The sequence below is a fragment of the Alosa pseudoharengus genome, unplaced genomic scaffold (assembly GCF_046254945.1).
Source record: "Alosa pseudoharengus isolate Yale_2024_CS ecotype anadromous, Long Island Sound unplaced genomic scaffold, YU_APseudo_1.1 YU_APseudo_1.1_scf_1, whole genome shotgun sequence".
Lineage (NCBI taxonomy): Eukaryota > Metazoa > Chordata > Actinopteri > Clupeiformes > Clupeidae > Alosa > Alosa pseudoharengus.
This window is the reverse complement of record NW_027468564.1, coordinates 8,274,530-8,297,504: the sequence shown is the minus strand read 5'-3', so window position 1 is coordinate 8,297,504 and position 22,975 is coordinate 8,274,530. Positions and strand designations below refer to the sequence as shown.

The following is a 22,975-nucleotide window of genomic DNA, read 5'->3' as shown; positions in this document are numbered from 1 at the left end:
TGTGTGTGTGTGTGTGTATGAGGATAGAAACATACACATCCTTACACACACTGTAAACATTCTCACACACACACACAAACCAACATGCACATGAACACATACCTTTTAAAGATATAACATAAACAATCACCTTGTGACCATCTCTGATGTGTCCGTGTAACACTTTAATGAGGTCATCAGGATGCGCCCCCTGTAGATCGCCCTTCTCCAGCCCCATGATGTCACAAAGGACAAACGGCACACAGGTTCCGTAATGGCCGTCCTTAATTTTATGGGTTCTGAACTGAAACAAGACAAAGACTTTAGGTAGTCGTTCTAGAGGTAGAGTGAATGAAGGAGTTTGTTTGATAAGCCACTAATGTTGCTGATTGGATCATAAACGGCCACAGCAACGAAGAGGAATGACTTCTCTATTATTGTGTTACATGCTCCAAATGTAAAGCACTTTCTGTGTATGAAACATAAAACAGTCGGATCTCATGCCATGAGATCTGTCTAAGCAATGAAAAGTACTATATAAGTCTAATCCATTTTTTTTATTATTGTTGTTGTTATTACAATAATAATAATAATAATTAGAATCATTATTATTGTTATTATTATTGATTGTTGCTGTTGTTGTTGTTACTGATAAACCAGGTTCTTTTTACGATGCTGGTGAAGCTGCAGTCACTGGCCGTCTCTGTCAGAGCCGGACTGGTCATCCGGCCCTGGAAGATGGAGTCGACGGAGTTGATGAAGCTGGACTTCCCAGCTCCCACCGGACCGTGGACCAGGATGCGGAGATGCTCGACGCCCGGGTTACTGGGCTCCACTGTCCTCGTCTCTTCCTTCAGGTCATTCCTGATCCTGAGGGAGACAACCCCACGACAGCAGGAACATACGTAAGAATACCTTTGTTTTGTCACGACAGTAGGAACATACGTAAGAATACCTTTGTTTTGTCACGACAGTAGGAACATACGTAAGAATACCTTTGTTTTGTCACGACAGTAGGAACATACGTAAGAATTAGGGCTGTCAATCGATTAAAAAAAGTAATCTAATTAATTACATACTCTGTGATTAATTAATCTAAATTAATCGCATTTATAATTTTTGCTGTTAAAGTATTTAAAATATTTAAATTCAAATGAATCATTGAATAATCAGCATTAGTGACATTAAAGTTCAAAAACTCTTTTATTATTATTTTCACTGTTCAAATAATGGCCATAATAATCTATGATATGACCTAATATGCTGAGGAAATAAATTCAAAACTGCTTTGGGAAGAAGTTTTTTTTTTCACATACAAGGCTCGGGGTCAGAGGTCATACAGAATCGATTAATCTGCACTAATTTTTTTAATCAGTTATTTTTTCTCAAATTAATTAATCGAAATTAATCAGTTATTTTGACAGCCCTAGTAAGAATACCTTTGTTTTGTCACGACAGTAGGAACATACGTAAGAATACCTTTGTTTTGTCACGACAGTAGGAACATACGTAAGAATACCTTTTTTTTGTCACGACAGTAGGAACATACGTAAGAATACCTTTGTTTTGTCACGACAGTAGGAACATACGTAAGAATACCTTTGTTTTGTCACAACCATGATAGTAGAAACATGCATATGAATACCTTTTGTTTTAATTATGTATGTGCAGGTGAGACCAGTGTTTCCCATACATTGACTTATTTGTGGTGGCCCACCACAATATCAACATTGACCACCACACAATGATTTTCCAGGTTGTGCTAAATTGTGCTTAAATCTGGTTAGCATCATAACCACGCTGCGCTAATTTGTTAAAAACTGTTGCATTCAAATAAATTCTGCAAACCTACCACCACAAATACAATTCAATTCTGTGGGAATCACTGGAGACCTACTGACGTTGTCCCTGATCCTGAGGGAGACTCAAGACAGTGCTAGGGGATGGTTTGTTTTTACATTTTACGGTATACTGTATATGGAATTATAGCATAACAGCTAAAGCAGCCAGGCAGCTAGCCTACAGTTTTTTATATTTATATACTTAAATTACTTTTTCTGCTGTAAGTGCATGTTGTGTGTGATGTCTGTATGGAACTAAGACCTTTAATTTCCCCTTGGGGATCAATAAAGTATCTATCTATCTATCATCTATCTATCTATCTATCTATCTATCAGTCATACAGCTCTATGTTCACGCAGCCAGGCAGCTACAGCCATAGATATAGGCTACATAATGTTAAAAACTGTTGCATTCAGGTTAATTCTGCAAACGTGGCACCACAAATATAATTCAATTGTGGGAAACACTGTACTCTGGGACATGTTCAAGCAGCCAGCTACAGCGTTACACTCTGGGGGCATGCTCAAGCAGGCAGCTACAGCGTTAGACTCTGGGGGCATGTTCAAGCAGGCAGCTACAGCGTTAGACTCTGGGGGCATGTTCAAGCAGGCAGCTACAGCGTTAGACTCTGGGGGCATGCTCATTGTTCAGCGGAATTCCCCTTTAACTTACATCCAGTTGATTGGGCGCCAGTCTTTTTCCAACACTGAAAGAAAGCACACACACCAGAATCAAATTACACACAGGTTCAAACACACCCAGGCAGGCAGAAAGTGTGGTTATGATCTGGTACGAACACTGTCATCCCATTGGAAATGTTTATGTGTGTGTGTGTGTGTGTGTGTGTGTGTGTGTGTGTGTGTGAGTGAGTGAGTGAGAGGGAGCGTGTGTGTGTGTGTGTGTGTGTGTGTGTGTGAGTGAGTGAGTGAGTGTGTGAGAGAGACAGCGTGTCAGCGCTAGTGGAATGGAGAACGACGGAGATGTTTACACTCACAGGGAAGAGCGCTCGGAGGGCTTGATTGAAAAAAGGCGAGAATGGTCTGCATGCACAGAAGGACATGTCAAATGTTAAGAAATAGTAGGCAAATCATAGGAATCGTAAACAGTATTTTGGGACATATGTTACTATAAGAACATTAGGATAGCCTATTAAAGTTACATAACATCATATTACTAGTATAGCCTACACTACCATAGATCTACCTAGACCTACTATAGAAATCTATTAGCCTACTAGTGTTTCGTGAGAGTAGCTTACGGGCTGGTTCAAAGTCCACAAGCTGCATATAGCCTGGCTAAGCCAGTCCGAATTCAAAACTGACTGTGCCAGGCTAGAGACAATAACAAACAAACTAGGCCTAATTAAAATTAAATCCGAACGAACGTTAACTTTGTGCTGCAGATTTTGGTTAACCCGGAGGCTTCCAACTAGTAGACTGTTTAGACGTTTTCTCGTTTAGCTAGGTAAAGCGGAAGAATTGTCTAACTCAACCTTGCACACACCTTTTTTTTTTAACTGGCTGCAGGCAAATAGGCCTAGGATATTCTCGTAGCCTAGGCTATGTTAGTTATATTGTAGCCACTATGCTGAGTGTTAAAAGCGTTCACCTTTCTCACCTGTGTGATGAGATTCCAAATACGTAGAAGTAGGTCCAGAAAATTCGGGAATCCATAATCTGCACGAGCATGTTGTCCGTTCATGTTGGCGTGCTCTATGCTTTCTACCACTCGAATCTGCGTCTATATCGTTTATTTTTCAGACCTTTCTTCCCTTATTCTGATGGACCTTTTATATTATGGACCTTCCCGTACTTTCCGCGTGCACAATAACTTCTTCGTTAGGGACGGTACTTTCCTGACGATTCACTCAGTTTAAGTTTCGATTTCCTCATCTCTGACCATAAAAGTGGCAATTCCTAGATACAGAAAAATCATGTGACTAGCCTACTAGCTGAACTTGAAAAACAAAGCCGATGGCTCGTGTAACAAAAAACAAAAACAAAACAAAATTATTCTGATTCCCCCTCCCATTCTTTCTCTTTCTTTCTTTCTCAATTGAGACACTGACGATGGGCTTGGCCCGAAACGTTTGTCTAGTTTGGTCATGGTAATGCTCTCTCGGCAATTTAAATACAGTTTTTGTATATTAATCAGTCCAGGAGTGCGCCTCTTTACTTGTCTTTATCTTTAACTTTATCTTGGAGTTACGCACCGGACATATCATAATTAGACGAAAGGCGCAGACGCCACCTCTACCTACGTAAAGATAATGTATGTATTAATACTACTACTACTACTATTATTATTAATAATAATAATAATAATAGGCCTAGCTCTTGTATATTTTATAGTCTATGGAATGCACGAACAAACTTCATCACCCAGAAGTCCTAGTAATTCGGAAGTGCGTAGACGCATAGACAGGAAGAAGCAAAGCCACCGCGCCAAATTCAGAAGAAAACATACCTCAAGGAAAGAGGTAACGTTAACATAACATTCTGTGATCTAAAAGTGTTTCAGGCCCTTGACCTCCAAGAAGCGTGTATCGTTTTTATCGTTTTTGAGAAGCATAGCCGTGCAACCTGTGTGAGTCGTCAAAATTTGCCTTTGACTATGTAAGTAAGCAAACATAACAAACAGTAAAAGCAAAGCAAACCTAATGTTCTATCAATGCTGTCAGAGTTAGCTAGATAATGTTAACGTTAGTTTACTGTCAATTTCAGTAGCCACCATGTCATTACGTTTCCAAAGCAGGCATTGATTATCTTCATTTGCGTAGTTTATTGAACCATTAACATTAGCGTTACGATTAATTTGTCCAGTAGCAAGTTACCATCGCCAGTGGCATGAACACACATCGTTGCCCTTTTTTTTGGATATGACAGGTAGTAGACTGGAGACGCCTTGAAGCAGTCACTGAAAAGTGAATTGCTCAGCAAAAACATCCGTCAGATGAACAATGTATTTAACAGGGATGCAAACACGGCGCTTTTCGGCGCCTCCCGCTTTTTTCAAGTCAGTTTGGGTGACTTGTGTGAATCGTGCAGATCCGAAGAGGTTTTTTTGTTAATGGGGGGGGGGGGGGGGGGGGGGGTTCTGATCATCACGGATGCTTTCCGGCGACTCTAGTTTTTATCACGTCATCTACCGCAGGCTATGGGCCTGCTGGTTAATGTGCTTCTGATAACCTCCACTCATCTTTGATCATGTAGCAAAGGAGCTGTAGTCTATCGTTCTAGCAGCTAAGAAAATATAGGCTCCGTTAGGAGGCAACTCTCTCAGTTCGCGCTCTTACCTCCGCAGTATAGCTACTTCAGGTGGAAGTTTCAACACGCAACACGCTGCCATCTGATCATCCGGAACCGTACAATAATACAATTATTCCTGTCAGTGACCTAGGCCTAGTGTTTAATGTTATGTGGGAATTGCAAGAATACGGGTAAAAACAATTCCTTACTTCAACCACGGAATTGTGTGTGTCATTATTAAAACGGTAGGAAAAGTGAATGAAAGACAGCGCCGTCCATCAACAAAAACAGCACAGAGGCAAAGGCCTAATTTAAAGTCCCAGACATTTAAAGGGACAGCGATCACTCAAGACATAGGCCTACAGCACGAGTGATGAACGTGAAATGCTTTGAATAGCCTACTACAAAACACTCAAAACAAAACAAGCATTTATATGACAACTGCGTATAGAACCATTCTAATCTAGCTAATGGTAAATTAAGTATATAGCATTCACATATAAAGCATTCAATAGCCTGATGAAAACTTGTTCAATCAGTTAAATTGCTCTCATAAAAGGAACAGCAGGCCTACAGAATATTCCAAATAGGCTAGTTTCCTTTCACTTCGACTGCAACATATGAGTTAAACCATGTTAAATTCAAAGGCATCTGGCAAGTGACGGGAGGTTTTAAGGGAGGAAAAGAGAAAAAAGTGTGTTACCTGATTCCACAGTCAATGTTCAGTATTTGGCCTATAATTAAGCCTATAATATTTGGCATTTTTGAATCCATGAAAATTAATCAAAATCTATCATTTCCTATGAACAACAGACCCCAGTAATGGAATTGCTACAAATGTTGAAGGATTGAAAATAATCAAATCATTGGCTTAAAGAATCAATACTGTATCGAATCGTGATGAAACTTGTGATTTACACCCCTATATGGCATCCTTACAATTAGGGAAGGTTTTTGGGAAGTATTTCTCATGCAAGCACTGTGCAACCATGCTGAGTAATGCAATGAAATCATTGTAATAGTTTGCAATTTTGCATTAGTAAAGCAGTCCACCGATGTGCATGTTTTCACTTACTGCTTTAGTTAATGTTTCTCTCTTTTTTCACCTCACATGTGTTTGCATCACTGCCAAGGAACTGGGACAGTGTATTTTCATATAAAGAACATTTTTGTGTGAATAGGGTGAGCCCTGGATGGCAGAGGTGGTGGCAAAATGTAATTATATGATATTTCCTGCGGGGGCGTGGGCTTCGATAATCTCACTCCTTTTTGACCATACCTCTGTTTGCATCCCTGATTTTAAGTTAACTTGTTCTTGTTGTTTTTTCCCCCCGGTTGCCACCAGCATCGCAGTGTGACAATGGGTGACGATTACCTGTCGGCGTCCGTGTCCGCGGTGGGAGAGGCCACGTACACACTGGCCGGAGAGGAGGACAGCGACGCGCCAGCGGTCTTCTTCTGCGTCAAGTGCAGACTGCCCCTGGGCGATTCTTTCTCGTGGTCCGGGACGGACGAGCAGCAGAACCACATACTGCTACGGAGTAAGCATTCTTCTTCTTCTTGGGAATGGGTGGGTTTCTATAGCAACAGATCAATCAGACTGACTCGGAACCTAACTGAGCGTCTTAACATACAACATACATTAATTTGTTAGACACGAATACCATTTAAGGTAAGATGACCGTAGCGGTTCTGTGTGTGGTATGTTGTATACCAATATGTTACTGTATTGTGCAGTTAAACACATGGTAAAGTTAGTTTAATATTCAACATAATTTTCTGTCTCCTTCGTTTCCATCTCTCTCAGGAGTCTGCAACTATATTGTATCAATGTACATTTGTATTTATCAATATGACTATTATAAATACTACTACTATTATTGTTCATCTGCTGACTTGCATGCATTTTGTGTGTATAGTCTAACAAACTTCCTTATGACAATTAGTGGGCTTATCTCAAAGTCAAGGATTCATGCTTGGTAGAACGAGTCATGCCGAGTCAAATCCTTCAAAGACGAGGCAAAACTTCTTAACATATAGAACACACACAATGGAACAGACTAGTGAGTGTGCAGGAAGCTGCAGGTGCATCATTAAAAATCATGTGCGCACAGGATTGTGGGTGTTCCAAGCACGCAGAGGATACGCGCATGCATCCTCGAAAATCTCAGAACGAAGGACTCAGTACATGATAGAATTTTAAAGCACCCTTGACATTGGACCAGTGCTTGTTGAGATTCGATGACGTAACGTCCTTGAAAAAGCGGCTTTGAAGCACCCATCCTTGACTTTGAGAAGTGTCTCTGACAGCTTGAAAAAGCGGCTTTGAAGCACCCATCCTTGACTTTGAGAAGTGTCTCTGACAGCTTGAAAAAGCGTCTTTGAAGGACCCATCCTTGACTTTGAGAAGTGTCTCTGACAGGTTGTCACTAGCGCTCTTCCCCATGTGTAAAGGAAGCGTGTCACACTGTAATGACACAACATTTTATAACCTCTAAGTCAGTGGCAGTGAATCTGCTGGGTTTGTTCTCAGTCTCTCTCTCTCTCTCTCTCTCTCTCTCCTCTTGCCGTCTCATCTCTTCTTATCTTTATTTCTATTTTACTTTCTTGTTCTCTCTCTCTCTCTCCCCCTCTCTCTCCCCCTCTCTCTCCCTCTTTCTCTCTCTCTTTCTCTCTCTCAGGAGTCAGCAACAACGTGGCCGTCGGCCGGGAGCCTCTCTTCGCCGGAAAGTACAAGAAGATGGGCTGGTACATATGGGGACCTCACTCACTCACGTCATACATGCTGTAATAAATGTAGCTGCCCCCAGGGGGCGCCATTACTCTGTCGAGTTATCCTACCTTGATGAAACATCCTACCAGTGAAGAAGATAGGCTGGCAGGGGGCCTCACTCTACACATGTCATTCATTTACATAGGTGGATTTCCCTAGTGTGAGACATTTTTTGCTTTTTCGGACTTCTGTAGTAGGCTATATTATACTACAATGTGAGGGCAACACATTAAATCCACATCCAATCACACATCACAGGACCCTACAGCTTTGGTTTCCCCATAGTTTCACTGACATTCATAAGTTTGGGGAAGACCTACACCCACTGGAGCTTAGCTATCCCACATTAGGACAATTTAGTATACTTTTCTACAGATGACTTTCATCCTAAGCGATTGATATTTAGTACACTTTTCTACAGATGACTTTCATCATAAGCGATTGCTATTTAGTACACTTTTCTACAGATGACTTTCATCCTAAGCGATTGATATTTAGTACACTTTTCTACAGATGACTTATCAAGGGCTGGTCCCATAGTAACAAAATTAAAGTTATAGAATGTAGGGCTTTTATTACAATCCCCCCAAAAATATACTTCAACAAAAAAACTGTTAGGATAGCAAATAGCAAATCCCAGTAGCTGACATCCGACCGTATAGGACAAACAAGGCGGGCAAAAAAACAGGGCCCAAAATGTTGCACCTCAGACTTAAATGGGACTTTAGTGATTATGGTTGTTGCGTAAAACTCCGGATTGTTTTTCCACGTGACCAGTGTGATCCGGACCCTGAGCTGTCTCGGCTGTTCCTCGCCAATCGGAATCATGTATGTGTCGACGCCCAAGGAACTGGACCATCGGCGGTCTCTCTTCAGCATGGACGTGGCCAGAATCGACAGGTACACGCACACACTCACTCGCACGCACTCACACACACACTCACACTCACACACACACTCACACTCACACTCACACACACACTCACACTCACACACACACTCACACTCACACACGCACTCACTCACACACGCACTCACACACGCGCACGCACGCACTCACACGCGCACGCACGCACACATGCACACACACACGCGCACACACACACGCACTCACACACGCACACATGCACACACACACACGCACACATGCACACACACACGCACACACACACACACACACACGCACACATGCACACACACACACACTCACACACGAACGCCCAGGGGCACAGCTACCCATTGTTTGAGGGGTATGCAACAACAAATAGGCGCCCCCCCCCCAACCAAAAAAAAAAAAAACACAAACAACTAAAGTAAAACAAAAGGCCAATAATGTATTACATATTATTATTTTTTAAGAAATTCTGCCAATTTGAACTTGAAGTATAGTTAAGTGTTGCATTGTCACTTTAGGAGAGTCTAAACGGTTCTCATAACGTTTTTTTGCCAGCTGTTGCTCACAAAAGATAAGGCTGATCCAACTCTAGCCTTTGTTTGCGCCACATTGACAGCACAACATTAAGTTATTACAAGGAGTCTTCATTGTTAGGAAATGGAAACATGTAATGAGTTGTTGCTAGTGTGACATTTCTGTTTGCAGTTTGCCATTAAAAGTGCAGTATGAGCATGGTAGCCACCTAGCTATCTGAATGGAATAGGCTACACGTATGTTTCAATCGGCATATGCTTAGCAAACGCTAGTTAGTCTGGTAACATGAATAACATGAACATGAAACGTGTGCCTCCATGCACAGACGTCACACTTTAAACCCTACCTGTTGCTTTTCACCATCCACTTATTTAACTACTATCGCATCCCTTGACATGCCATCTCATTTTCCCTTTCTTTTTCTATGTTTAGCCCCCGAACGCTTTTTTGCTTTATCCATCTTTTTCCATAGACGAAAACTCACTACTCGTACCTGCTCACTCAGCGCTCACGACGCCCCCACTCCCTTTTCTATGTCATGATTCTATGATAGAATCTTATGAGATAGGGCGCCTACTCTAGCCTGTTAGTCCTCTAAAATGTTATTTAACATTGAGGAAATGTAGAAATGATTCAGAAACGTACAACAGTAGCTACATATAGAATATACCAAATATATTATTATTATTATTATTATTATTATTTACCATGGCTTTGGCGTCCCCATGGTGCTGTGCCCCTATGCGCCGCATATAGCGCATACCCACTTTTTGCGCCACTGCGAACGCCCACGAACCCAGAGCTCTGCACTGCAGATCTCTATCAATTGATTTTAATGGAACTTTCTGCAGCGTTCTGAAGAGCCGTATAGTTATGATAGGCCTAGTTTCAAAATAGTTATGAAAAGAATTGTTTAGTTTATGCATGGCTGGTCATTTTTTTCATCTATCAGCCACTTTGGCTAGTAGGCCAAAAAGTTAATTTCCACCCACACACACACACACATTAACACATAACTCTGCACTGCTACGGCCGATCTTCCTTCCCCATCGATGTGGCCAGAACAGTAGACACACACACACACACAGTTCTGCACTGCCACTGCAGATGGATGGATGCAGCCAGAATGGTGGACAGTTACTCACTGTCTATTCTACACCACTACTTTTCCATTTTGTTTACTTCACATAGAAGTGACTGACTGAATGATTGATTTTGATGCATTATCATACTTTTATGTACTGTTCACTTTTATTATCATACCCCCCCCCCCCCCTCCCCTCCCTCTAGGGACCTTGTCGTCAGTCTGAAATAAAGATTGGATTGACAGAGTGGAATGGAATAATTGACCTGTACGTTCCCTTTCTTGTGTACGTGCAGCTACGTAGTGGGGTCCTCCACCCAACAGAGAGCGACGTTGAGCTCGGAGAAGACGCCTGTTACCCTGGAGTACAGAGAGGGTGTTCAACAGCAGCTCAATGAGGTGATGAGAGTAGAGACACACGTAGAGACATTTGATACATTTACAGACAATTTACTTTAAAGTTGTTTTGCAAAATACTTGCAAATAATTATAGTCCACAAGACTCTAACTGCGTGTGTGTGTGTGTGTCATGTTGACCAGCTGAAGACTCTTACTGTGTGTGTGTGTGTGTGTGTGTGTGTGTGTGTGTGTGTGTGTCATGTTGACAAGCTGAAGACTCTTAACTGCCCCTGTGTGTGTGTATTTGTGTGTCATGTTGACCAGCTGAAGACTCTTAACTGCCCCTGTGTGTGTGTTTGTTTGTGTGTCATGTTGCCCAGGTGAAGGCTCTAACCGTGGCGATAGGACAGAGGCTGTCTGAGATCGAGGCCAATCTGCAGAACAAGTCCGTATGACCCCGATGGCCTTTACAACCCTGCTCACCTTCATCAGTGGTGACTTTGACAACCCTGCTCACCTTCACCGGTGGTGATTTTGACAACCCTGCTCACCTTCACCAGTGGTGATTTTGACAACTCTCACCTTCACCAGTGGTGATTTTGACAACCCAAACCACCCAAATATACAACTAATGCGACTTTGTCTGAGATCAGTGGTGACCTTTCAGCCTCGACCCTTATGACTTTCACTGGTGTTGACTTTTTCAACCCCTATTGGCCATTTCTGATGACCTCAACCGCTAACTCTCTGGCTAAGATACGACCCTCTGATGACCTTCACAGTTGTGGCATTAACGACTTTTACTTACACCCGCTCTGCTTCACATTGCAGTGTCACAAATACACAGCAGTCATTTGTATAGGTCTTAGAAAGCAACATTTAAATACACAGCAGTCATTTGTACAGGTCAGAAAGCATCATTTAAAGTGTGCATTTAAAAACAAGTCAGTTCTTGTCAGTTCAATTAAAGTTCATGGATTGTGAAAATGTACAACATACACTGGTCAACATACAAATCACAAATAATAATAATAATGATAATAATAACAAAAAGGGGTAACACTTTACTTGACAGTATTGACATAAGAGTGACATGACACTGTCATGAACCCTAATCCTAACCTCTAACCCTAACTTGTAATGACAAAATGGACCTCTGTCAAGATTGTTGTACACCCAGCTGAAAGGTGTATATATATATATATATATATATATCCCGATCAACAGTTATCCCAGACAATTATTGTCTTTCTGTCTTGGACATTTGGTGTGTGCGTTTAAAACGGCCTCTAATTGTCAACCAGTTACAACAGATGTACTGTATTATACGTTTATTATTGTGTTCTAACGGCTCCTACACACAGTTGCGTTCAGTCAACGCATGCCAGTGGGTGTTCCCGACGGCTATGCAAATGACTTGAAGTTTAACCGTAATTTGATTGGTTGGTGCCGTCCGTCGATTGGCCGGTGCCGTCAGTCGGTGCAGCAACAGCTGAACTTCTCAACGCGAGCTACGGGAGAAACACAACGGACCCACAATTCAGTTCGGCAACGGATGACGTGAGCCCATGTAAAGTGAATGGGATGCGTCTCCAGCACTGCAACGCACGCAACTGTGTGTAGGAGCCGTAATTGTCAACAAGTTAAAACAGATGTATTATACGTTTATTATTGTGTTCTAACACACACAAACGCACGCGCGGGTGGCCCAGACTACTTTCACACTAGGATTGAGGATCATACTCATGCAAAGTTTAGAAGTGGGAACTCCTTTTACTTTTTCCCAGATCAGGATTTTTGACCTCGGATTGTCTGGAATGAAATTGGGAGATTCCAATCCAACTAGGAAATATCTGACTTCTGAGGTTTCTGGCATAAAATTCAAGACTGGACTGACTGGACCTTGTTAAAACACCTGAGCTGTGTGTGTGTGTGATTTGGGAGAATGTTTTTATAAAGTACAGCTATTACAGTCACACACAGTGACTATAGATGAAGTCCAATGAGAACACACAAACACACTGAGGCTTGTACAGTATGTATGTGTTAGATCCAGAGGATGGGGAAACAGAGTCAAAACCCTGCCATTCTAATCAGAATCCGCTGGTTCAGTGAATGGGTGGAACACACACAGGACTTCCACAGGGCTTTGATGTCGGCTCCTCCCATCATTGTGAAGCAGAATTCACCAAGTGTGTTCACCCACTAACTGGGAACGTGAGCTGGGTCGCGAGACAGGTTATTTTTTTATTTTTTTTACCCTACTGATGATGGTGTTGTTGCCATGGTTATCCTGCTCAGGGCGTAATGCCGCCTTGCCGCCGGATATTCGTAAGTCCCGACCTGCGACTGAGGGGGAAAAATGACTTCAGCACAAAGTCAGGTCAGATGTCATGTGCCGAGACACGTGCGGAAAGCTACATCAAAATCATGCTCTCCGATCACAGCGGCCCCCCTTGTGAACCCTGGCTCACGCCTGGAGCGCTTTGGGTTGCACTCTGTGCATGTTAAATGCGCTATACAAATAAATCTGACTTGACTTGACTTGATATCAGGCACAGTGCCTGATTACTTTCTTAAGCAGAGTTTCCTCATCTCTGCACTTGTGTGTGTGGGAAGTTATGTGTCGTAAAGTGCAGTCACTGCAGCCACCGTGGGCAGGAGCTGCCTGAGGCCTTTCTGGGCGGTGCTGGCCATCCTGACCAAGGGGTACATGGGCCCCTGGATCAACTGAGCATGTGCTATTCGTACGACGACGTCCTCGATGTTGCCCCCGTCTGGCAAGGTTCTGACGCACATCCTGTGGAGGACATCGAGCAAGCCATCGATCTCGTACGTACTTCCTTCCAGGGCGGCGCAGAGAATGTCCCTCTCTGCTGCGCCGGTGGACCTTTTCAGGAGTCAGAGCACAAACATGTCATTAGAATGCAGAATGCTATTCACTCACTGAGAATTCTATGTGATGATGCAATAATGAACAAATGCTATTCACAGAGGGTTCCTTTTTGATGATGCAACAATGAAAAATTCTATTCACAGAGGGTTCCTTTTTTATGATGCAACAATGAAAAATTCTATTCACTGAGGGTTCCATTTGATGATGCATAAATGAATACACGTATGTCTATATATAAACCATAATGCTCAATCTTTGATGTAAACTGTATATCTATTAGCGACAATGGTGTCTTGGCTTTGGAAGTCTGTTCCTAATATAGTAGGCTCCTCCAAATGAACAAATTACCCCTGACAAAGATTAGTATAGAGGCCACAAATGGGAACTCAGAACTCATGTTCAACACATACAATTTCATATATTTGTATAGATTTTATTTATTACAGCTCATTTGTGTTAATGGAATGACTTGACCCTCAACTGAAAGTTAATCAGCAACATTGACGGAATACCCCACAGGTTTCCATTTGCAGTACACACTTTAATACAGAAATCAGGCTTGTGCAAAATTCCAGAATTGAACTGAAACTGGCTCTTAAATTCCAATTAAATTCTTGAATTTCACTTTGGTAGCAAAAAGGAAGCAGAATTCCAATTTGAATTGTGCACAACCCTGACAGAAATACATAAAATCTTAGTTTTGAGCATTTTCACTCTGATCTTCCCACACAGGCTTAAAATTGTATTAGACATTTTAGGGAGGTAAGGACTGCAGAGAAACTGGCCGGCCGCCCCCTCCCCACCCTGTTTGACATCTTCAACTCTTGCTGTCTCAGCAGAGAGAGACACACCATCACAGACATCACTCACCCATGCCACCAGTTGCCCTCTGGAAGACACTACAGGTGCATCAATTCCAGAACCAACAGACTCAGAAACAGCTTTATTCCCTAGGGCCATAACCATGTTGAACTCAAACAGCTTTATTCCCTAGGGCCATAACCAAGTAGCCTGGGTTTTCCCATGCTGCTAGGCAGCCTGGATTCCATGGAGCAAATGTTCGCCTCAGTTAGGGGACCAATCACAGAACGAAGGGAGGGCAGCAAGACGATGACGACACACCAAAGCCGTTATGAGCTACGTACAGACGCATTTGATAGACATTCGTAGCGCCCAATAAACGACTCTGGGCATTCGTAAACCACGTTTCAAATACGAGAAAATGAATGTCTAGTTCCCAGACCCCATCTCAATGAGATGAGGTCTGACGTTAGCCAGGCTAATATTCATGTCGAACTCAAACACAAACTAATCCCCTCCCCACAACCAGTGCTATATTTATTAGCTTTATATTTTATCAAGCCTCATCTTTTTTATGTTACATATGCACTTTAAAGTGTAGAGCTCTTAATTTCGTTGGATTTGTCCAGTGACAAATTTTTTTAAAAAGTAATTGCACTGTCGATATCTTCTACAACAGACGCGATGGCGAAATCTAAATGTCTACTTTCTAGCAACAGCGTTTTTGTTAGGGAGAACCAGGATGAATGAAATGCTTTGTAATTAAACGTCATTTACAAAGACATTGTACCATACTGAAATACTGACCAAACTTCGCAACCTCAAATGTCGTGGGCTAAGTTTGACTGGCACCCAGGCTAGGATGGAGTACCAGATGGAGACAAATTGACAAGCGTAATTTATTTTTGCGGAGAGAATGTGCAGTACTGATCATATTTTGTACCACTACACACCACTCGTACATCAAGTTTCATAAGAAAGACTTGAGCATTTCACCTTACTCTTTACTCCATTTTCTCACTCAGATGGGACATTATGAGCTTTAAGCCCTTAATGCTTTAGCTTTAATGAGCAGCTTTCATTAGGTCATTTAACCATCCAAATGATTTCTAAACGGGTTTATTACGTTGAAATAGTTGCCAAGTTCCCCTTTAAGCCCTTAATGCTTTAGCTTTAATGAGCAGCTTTCATTAGGAACGTTGATGGAATACCACCAGCTGTCTGTTTGAAGTACACATTTTAATATAAATACATAAAAAAGTTTATTTATTTTATATGCAAAAGTCAATACATACAGTTTTATGTCACTCTACCCACCTCAGGAAAGACTTGATGAGCATCTCCGGGGTGAGCGCCTCCTCTCCGTGGACGAGACAGACGGCGAAGGCAAGGGGTAGCCGGGTGGGGAAGTAGCCGACGTCCCGATAGCCCTTCAGCAGGATCCTGCCGGCAGCCTCCCACTCCGCCTTGCCCCGGTCAGGCAGCAGGGAGGGGGTGCGCATCGTCGTTTCGCCCGATGCTGCCGCCGCCGCCGCCGCCGCGTCCGCCTGCAAGAACACTGCCCAAAACCTGGAGTACGCCTCCCGAGGGGATGCTTGGCCTGGCGCGTTGACGCCAGACTCGTCCGCGAGGTTCACGGACGCAGAGGCCAGGCGTGACGCGTCGGCGGCAGATTCGCCAACGACGAAGCTTACAGACAGAGCGGCGTCCATCATGCTGGGGTCTTGGAACTGCTTGATCATGTCGCGGGCGATGTTGACGCGCCGCAGTCGGAGCGTCCTCGAGGTGGAGCTGGGACATGACGGCTCCCACCGAGACCTCTTCGGTTGAGACGGCGCCTCGAGAGCGGGGACGCGCGACTCCTGGGTGTCACAGAGAAGCTTGGGAGCTTGCGAGTCACAACTATTCAACTCTAACGGCGCGTGGTCGTGTCCGGATCTAAAAGACGGCGGCGACGCCAACGCCGCAAAGTGATACGACTCTTCCGGGTACCCGAGGACCTCGTGAGCTAAATCGCTGGAGGCGACGCAGTTGACGTCCGATGACAGCGATGACGTCGACGTCGAGCGCGGTGGCGGCCCGAGCTGGGGCCTGCTCGGGCTTGACACGTGCTCAGAACCGCACGACTCGGACCCGGACTCCAATCTTAACTCAGACTCGGGTTCGAGTTCGCTGCGATCGCCTGAGCACAGGTAGAGTCGCAGCATTCCGTGCTTGAGGGGCTCATAGAGCGCTCCCACGGTTGCGTCGCGGGGCATCTGCGTGCCGCTGTAGTCCCGGATTTGGAACAGGAAGTCCGTCTCGGGGCCCTTGGTGGAGATCCCCTCCGGGAAGAACATCTCCTTCCCCAGCTGGAAGAGGTCGTGGTAACTGGCGTTCTTGGGCATGACCAAGCGCCGCGTGCCTCCGCCGTTGCGGCTGCGCACCTGCCTGCCGTTGTGCATCCAGCCGAACTCGATCAGCCGCGTGTGCTTGGCCGCATTCTTGTTGCCCAGCAACGTAGACATACGCCGGTGGTGATGCTCCTCCTCCTCAGTGGCTGCGTTCATCTTCTGGAAGGCAAAAATAAAATCATTCACAATTTTTTTATTTCATAATTATTATTTAGTTATTATTGTATAAATATAATAATTTAATAAATTATTTTGTGTTGACTTTGTAAAGCAGGGGTGGGCAACTAATTTCCCCAAGGGGCCACATGACAAACTGGGACTGTTGAGGAGGGCCGGACTCAAAATACCGAACTCAAGTCTGAACTCAATTCTGTTCAATTCTATTCTGTTCTTGTATAACATTAAGTAAATCATATGGTTTTGTTTACTAGTCGTAAGAACAGATGAAAATGTGAGGGAGACAAAGGAAAAACAGCAATAGGCCTATTTAATCTATGTCCATCCTCATTCCTCAAAATGATTTTTTGACATTGACATTTTTTTCAGTTTTCAAAGACTGATATAAAAAAGTACTACAATATCTATATAATTAGGCTAGGTCATGAAAATGTGAAGGAGTCAGTACAACCGATAGGCCGTGCCACCATTTCATCAACACTCAGCAATATTTCATCATTAAATCATTACCATCATTAAATTAACTCTATGCAGAATTAGACTACGAAAATGTGGAGCAGACAATAGTAGGCTGTCATTAGTTAATCAACATGCACAAAGAAAACTATTTTAAAAATGTAGGCTATGTTTTTGCTTTAACTTTATGCACATAACTGTGATTGGTGAACTCGCTCTGTGTGTTGAGCCGGCTGCTTCAAGCAACCTGGGTAGTAGCATCATACTAGTTCGCTAACATAAGCTTTGCAAATAAACTCAGACATATTTTGGTTACAATTACGGGGTTATCCGATTGTAAACTGTCTATCTGCCAGTAACGTTTTGAAATGAACACTTCGTATCGCCAACGAGCAGCAGTAGGAGTTCGTTCTAACAACCTTTGCGGTGGTGAGCGACGCAAAGGCAACTGCATTGTGTCGACGCAGAAGCATTTTTCTATTCACCAGCACATCAGTGAGGGTGTTTACGTCGCCGCATCCACGCACAAATGTATGGGCGTACAAATAGCAGTCGCTTTCAAAATAAAAACAACGATATTGATTTGCATGCATTATCTCTATGCTAGGCTCTTGACTATTGTTCTTTCACGGACCTTACGCGGGCCGGTCAGGGAAAGCCCACGGGCCGGATGTGGCCCGCGGGCCGTATGTTGCCCATGTATGTTGTAAAGTGACCTTGAGTCTGAGAAAGGCGCTATATAAATAAAACATTATTATTATTATTGCACAGCCTCACATTTCGGTGTCTGGACCTGTCTTGTAGCTTATCCATGAGATCTGGCCTCCTTGACTCCTCGCGCAGGTCCCACGAAACAGGAAGTAATCTTTCCCTTGCTCCGTAGTCTACTCTCAATGCTGTTGCTTGGCTAAACTGTCGAGACACACATAATATTTGAAAAATATTTAAATACAGATATATAGAACCTTTTAGAATAATTTACTGATGTTTATTACATCCATACATATGCATTTCCTTAGCATAATTCTTACCACCAACACAGAGTAATATTCATCCGCAACATAAACATAATGTTTATTCATTCATTCAAAAGGTCATTCATTCATCCTTAATAATGGATTGGATTTGTGGGGGTCCCAGTGATCTGTGTAGTGATTGGTGGAGGTCCCAGTAATCTGTGTAGTGATTGGTGGGGGTCCCAGTAATCTGTGTAGTGATTGGTGGAGGTCCCAGTGATCTGTGTAGTGATTGGTGGAGATCCCAGTGATCTGTGTAGTGATTGGTGGGGGTCCCAGTGATCTGTGTAGTGATTGGTGGGGGTCCCAGTGATCTGTGTAGTGATTGGTGGGGGTCCCAGTAATCTGTGTAGTGATTGGTGGGGGTCCCAGTGATCTGTGTAGTGATTGGTGGGGGTCCCAGTAATCTGTGAGGGGGTCCCAGTGATCTGTGAGGGGATCTCACACACACACACACACACACAGGGAACATACCGGAGGCCTCTCTGCAGTGTGTGATGTCCTGAGATGGTTTGACAGGGAAGACGCCGTGGTGGTCGCCGGAGAGCACTGGTGCGGCGGCAGCGGTTGGCGTTGCCCGCAACCCGACAGGCTGTCACTGAGATGCAGCGGCGGAAAGCAAACTCTACACGGAGTCTCTCCGCTGTCCGCATCTACAAAGCAGAGCAAATAACAAACACAAACAAACAAACGTTAAAAGTAAGTTTTGTTTCTCCTCCACATGGATGATTACTTCAATACTAATTTGAGAATGACATAAAAACAAGCAACCCACAAGAAAATGGTAAGATGATCTCCTTACCATCCTGCAAATTGTCATCATTTTTTAAATTATTAAATATATGATGTTTTTTCGTTGGTTAGTTTGTTTAATTATTATATTTGTTCTTATTTTTCTTTTTCTCTATTATTGTGTTACATGATCCACATGTAAAGCACTTTAAACTGCATTCTCTGTATGAAATGTGCCATACAAAAAAAGCTTATTATTATTATTATTATTATTATTATTATTATTATTATAAAAAACCTGCACATCATACAAATGTAACACTACTGTGTAATACACGCACTTAATATTGCTTCCCTTTTTTCTGCAATACAAGGATGAAAAATCTGCTTCCTAAAAATGCAGTCCAAAAGTAGGCTAATTTCTCAAAATGAAGGGAAAACAAATAGTGCACAAAAACTACACAAAATAGTAGTTACAAACAAAATCAGAAGTCTTCGAACTTCAGAATGGAGAAGAATTACGTCTGTCCCTACCTTGTCGACGACAACCGTCTTCATGTTCTTCAAACTCCTCCATCTTCACCATAGCGACCTGTTGACATGCTTGCAGTAGTGCCGCGTCCCGGTCTTCTGCAACTTCCTCCTCCTTTAGTATCAACTCAATACTGGCCGGCTTGATGTCGCTGTAGCCGCAGCTAAGTGAGAGAAAAGAGGACTCCTTCTCTTCTTGGGAATCTTTCACTTTTACAATGACCTCCATGATGGACCGTTCGAGTAGAACCGCAGAACCTCTGCTAGTGCAGTGCGAATGGGGGGAAAGGTCCGTCTCAGCGCCAGAACCAGAACCATTTATTACGGGTCGGCCTGACCGGTTCCACGGATGGGTTCCACATGAAGACGATCAGCCTAGAACACAAAGAACATTGAGGCGCATTCTGTGAGAACCTCAGTAATGTTGCTCCGTAGTCCACAGTAACCTTTCCCCTGCTGCGTAGACCTCAGTGCTGTTGCTTGGCTATACTGTATAGTGGAGATACAAACATGCACAAATAATACCTCAAGAGACAGAATATTCATATAGAGATAAATGAGAGTGTGTTGAACTCAGATAGATAGATAGATAGAGATGCTTTATTTATCCAGAAGGAAATGAAGGTGTCAAATAGCTAAATACACATCATACATACACATAGGCACACAGACATATGCCATCTACGCATGCATGCATACTACAAAAACTACACAAAGGAAACAAAAATACAAAGAAAAATGCTGGATGAACCAGCTGTGTGCATCGGATATTTCAACATGTGGAAATAAAAAAAGGTGTGCTAGAAATCTAGAAATATCCAAAACTCTTTGGTGGACTATTTAACTTACTCTAAGACAAGGCAAGTTGATTTATAAATCGCTTTTCATACACGGAGGATTCAATGTGCTGTACACTTTCAGATAATAACAAGCAGCTGTAGGCTAAGTAACATAAAGCTATTCACTTACTAGAGTTTAGCTTAGGTCACCTATAAGGACAAGGAAAGCCACTGCATGTCTAGTCAATGTATTAATCAATGACTGGTCACCCTATCTATTTCTGAACCAACTTAATTAACTTTAATAGTCTTGTTGAACGTCTAGGTTAGCTGTAGGCTTTACCGTAACCAGGACCATCAACTAAATGCCATTCATAAAACGTAGCTATTCTCTACATGTAGCCTACATATTCAGATTACCAATGTCATAGAGTTCATTTTAGTTGCAACCTGTAGTGTTTCTTTTCATCTGCGTCTACCACCTGTATAATGTTTGTTTACAGAAATGTAAACAAAAGCCTAGCACATAGACTAACGTGAAGTCAGGTCGGTTATTGCGTGCTAGTGCATAGCAAAGACTGTTTTTACAGTTATTTACCTTTCATTAAGAAGGCAAATGTTGTCTCCTGATAACAGCTCAGCACCTTCAATCTCGAACAAGTGAGATTTGATTTATATTTTTACCATGATATCGTGTGCCTCTCATTCATACTGTTAGCGTTAGCCAAGTACAACTTACATCTTCCTCTCTGAAGTCTCCTGGCGGTTGTCAGCTCCAAGTTTAGAATTACTGCCACCTAAAGGACTGGCGGGAGAAGCCCCATGCGTCATGATAAACCACAGAAAAAACAAAAAAGTAAATCAATAGTGATAACCCTTTGGTGCCTATCGAATGAAAAATGACCCATGCAAGTAATATAAATATACTTATTTTAATCAGCTGATTGATACTAAATATTCACAAATAATCTACTAAACTTGATATGCCTGACTTAGTGAGATTAAAAAGGGTCAGGAGTCAAAGGCATCATTTAAAACTGAGGGAAAAGTTAAACACAGTAGTAATACAATGTAGGAATTCTGCATGAGTCATTGGGGAACATTTTAAAAATGTATGAGTGTGTGTATGTGAGAGACGATTGGCAAACATTTGAAAACTTTATGAGTGTGTGTATGTGAGACCATTGGAAAACATTTGAAAACTTTATGAGTGTGTGTATGTGAGAGACCAATATGTTTTTTTATTGGCCAATCTCTGCTCTTGAACTTCGCCTGCAAATATCAATAGCTGTGTCAGTCTTCTGCAATTGGCTGTGATATTCGGCTGTTAAGTCCGACGTCACAGGCCCAAAACTAAAAGCTTTTTGGTCAAAAAACTTTTACTAGCGCAGCCAGACAGTGTTTTGCAACTTGTAAACCTTGTCACCATCACCTCCCTTTTATTTAGCTTAAAAAACTAAATCGGTTCACTTTAACGGAGCAATTAGGCTTCTGTAGCTGCAGCCAGATGATACAATCAAGGGTTACAATCAAGGGTTACGTGCAGGCTTCCGTGAAAAATAGGATTTTATTAGGTTGAGGCAACAATTTTCTTAAAGGCTACACTGAATAGCATTAAAAAATAGTTTATTTTATTGTCTATGGAGAAAAACGAGCGGCTCTGAAAGCCGTTGGACCCGGAAAAAGATTCATTAGCCTATTATTGCATCATCACTTAACCCTTAAAGGTGTGAGTTCATTGAATTCAACATAGAATTTTAGAATTGTTGTGGAATGGAATCTTATATTAGAATGTTCAAAAACCCACACCTTTAAGGGTTAATAGCCGAATTAATGACACTTCTACATACCATCTCCATGACAACAGTGGTGAGAAAGGTGTCAAACTAACTCCAGACCAAAATTACAGGCCTCCAATAAGCCATAACAACCAAATAATCTATGATCTATGAACAGTTTTTCACTTACACAGTTAGTCGCAAAAGAAATGTACATTTGTTATCTAATAGACCCTAGGCAAGGCAAGGTAAGGCAAGTTTATTTGTCACATTTCATACACAAAGGAAATTCAATGTGCTTTTCATCATCAGAGAATATAAAACAGTAATAAGTGAAAACATGGGCGCATAAAAAATGAATACAATAAAAATAAAGAAAGAAAGAAATCAAGAATAGGAAAGGTTAAAGCAACACCAAAGAGTTTTTTGTACCTTAAAATAATGTTTCCAAAATCGTTTCAGTAGTTCATCAACTCGTAACAGGGTGAGCAGCACTTTCTGAATTCCCTCTATCGGCTATAACCGCACTATGTAAGTTTGCCAGATCGGGTAGCGGATCTGTAGTTCGATGGAATGAGACAAGAAACTACAAATTTGACTTGCATCTGATGTCGCAATACATCATACTTTTATAAGTCATGCAAAATATTCTCCCTTGTCTGTGGACATCGTTATTTTCAAAGCCGGTGCTGGATAAACAAATAGCGTGCGTGTGACAGAGA

General features: G+C 42.4%; 3 protein-coding genes across 8 annotated transcripts in view; 1 reads left to right on the top strand and 2 right to left on the bottom strand.

The window, feature by feature from the left end:
- LOC143136675 (uncharacterized) overlaps positions 1-3,685 on the bottom strand; it is an 18,513-nt gene extending 14,828 nt beyond the window's left edge. The window contains exons 1-5 of one of the 3 annotated variants that reach the window (XM_076297400.1): positions 3,430-3,685; positions 2,816-2,861; positions 2,494-2,527; positions 651-849; positions 131-283 (exon numbers count right to left, since the gene is read on the bottom strand). In XM_076297400.1, the coding sequence (XP_076153515.1) occupies positions 131-283; positions 651-849; positions 2,494-2,527; positions 2,816-2,861; positions 3,430-3,522 (525 nt within the window). In that variant the 5' untranslated portion in view covers positions 3,523-3,685. The remainder of the gene's footprint in view (positions 1-130; positions 284-650; positions 850-2,493; positions 2,528-2,815; positions 2,862-3,429) is intronic. The other 2 variants (XM_076297392.1, XM_076297397.1) reach the window with 2 other exon arrangements.
- Positions 3,686-3,827: 142 nt separating this feature from the next.
- Positions 3,828-11,623, top strand: mis18a (MIS18 kinetochore protein A). Of its 3 annotated transcripts, XM_076297573.1 has the most exons (7): positions 3,828-4,092; positions 4,173-4,300; positions 6,415-6,610; positions 7,751-7,817; positions 8,620-8,742; positions 10,652-10,754; positions 11,075-11,623. In XM_076297573.1, exons 2-7 carry the CDS (start codon positions 4,181-4,183, stop codon positions 11,147-11,149), a joined length of 684 nt encoding a protein of 227 aa, XP_076153688.1. In that variant the 5' UTR covers positions 3,828-4,092; positions 4,173-4,180; the 3' UTR covers positions 11,150-11,623. The 3 variants fall into 3 exon arrangements, with proteins under 3 accessions (XP_076153688.1, XP_076153690.1, XP_076153689.1); XM_076297575.1 differs by lacking the exon at positions 4,173-4,300 and having other exon boundaries at positions 11,075-11,620; XM_076297574.1 differs by lacking the exon at positions 3,828-4,092 and having other exon boundaries at positions 4,264-4,436; positions 11,075-11,620.
- A 1-nt stretch (position 11,624) lies between these two features.
- On the bottom strand, positions 11,625-21,197 carry LOC143136607 (uncharacterized). 2 transcript variants are annotated; one of them, XM_076297322.1, is made up of 6 exons: positions 21,074-21,197; positions 19,700-20,071; positions 18,908-19,086; positions 18,195-18,329; positions 15,709-16,943; positions 11,625-13,584 (listed from the first exon to the last, which is right to left on the bottom strand). In XM_076297322.1, exons 2-6 carry the CDS (start codon positions 19,923-19,925, stop codon positions 13,314-13,316), a joined length of 2,046 nt encoding a protein of 681 aa, XP_076153437.1. In that variant the 5' UTR covers positions 19,926-20,071; positions 21,074-21,197; the 3' UTR covers positions 11,625-13,313. The 2 variants fall into 2 exon arrangements, with proteins under 2 accessions (XP_076153437.1, XP_076153444.1); XM_076297329.1 differs by lacking the exon at positions 18,195-18,329.
- Positions 21,198-22,975: the final 1,778 nt, after the last annotated feature.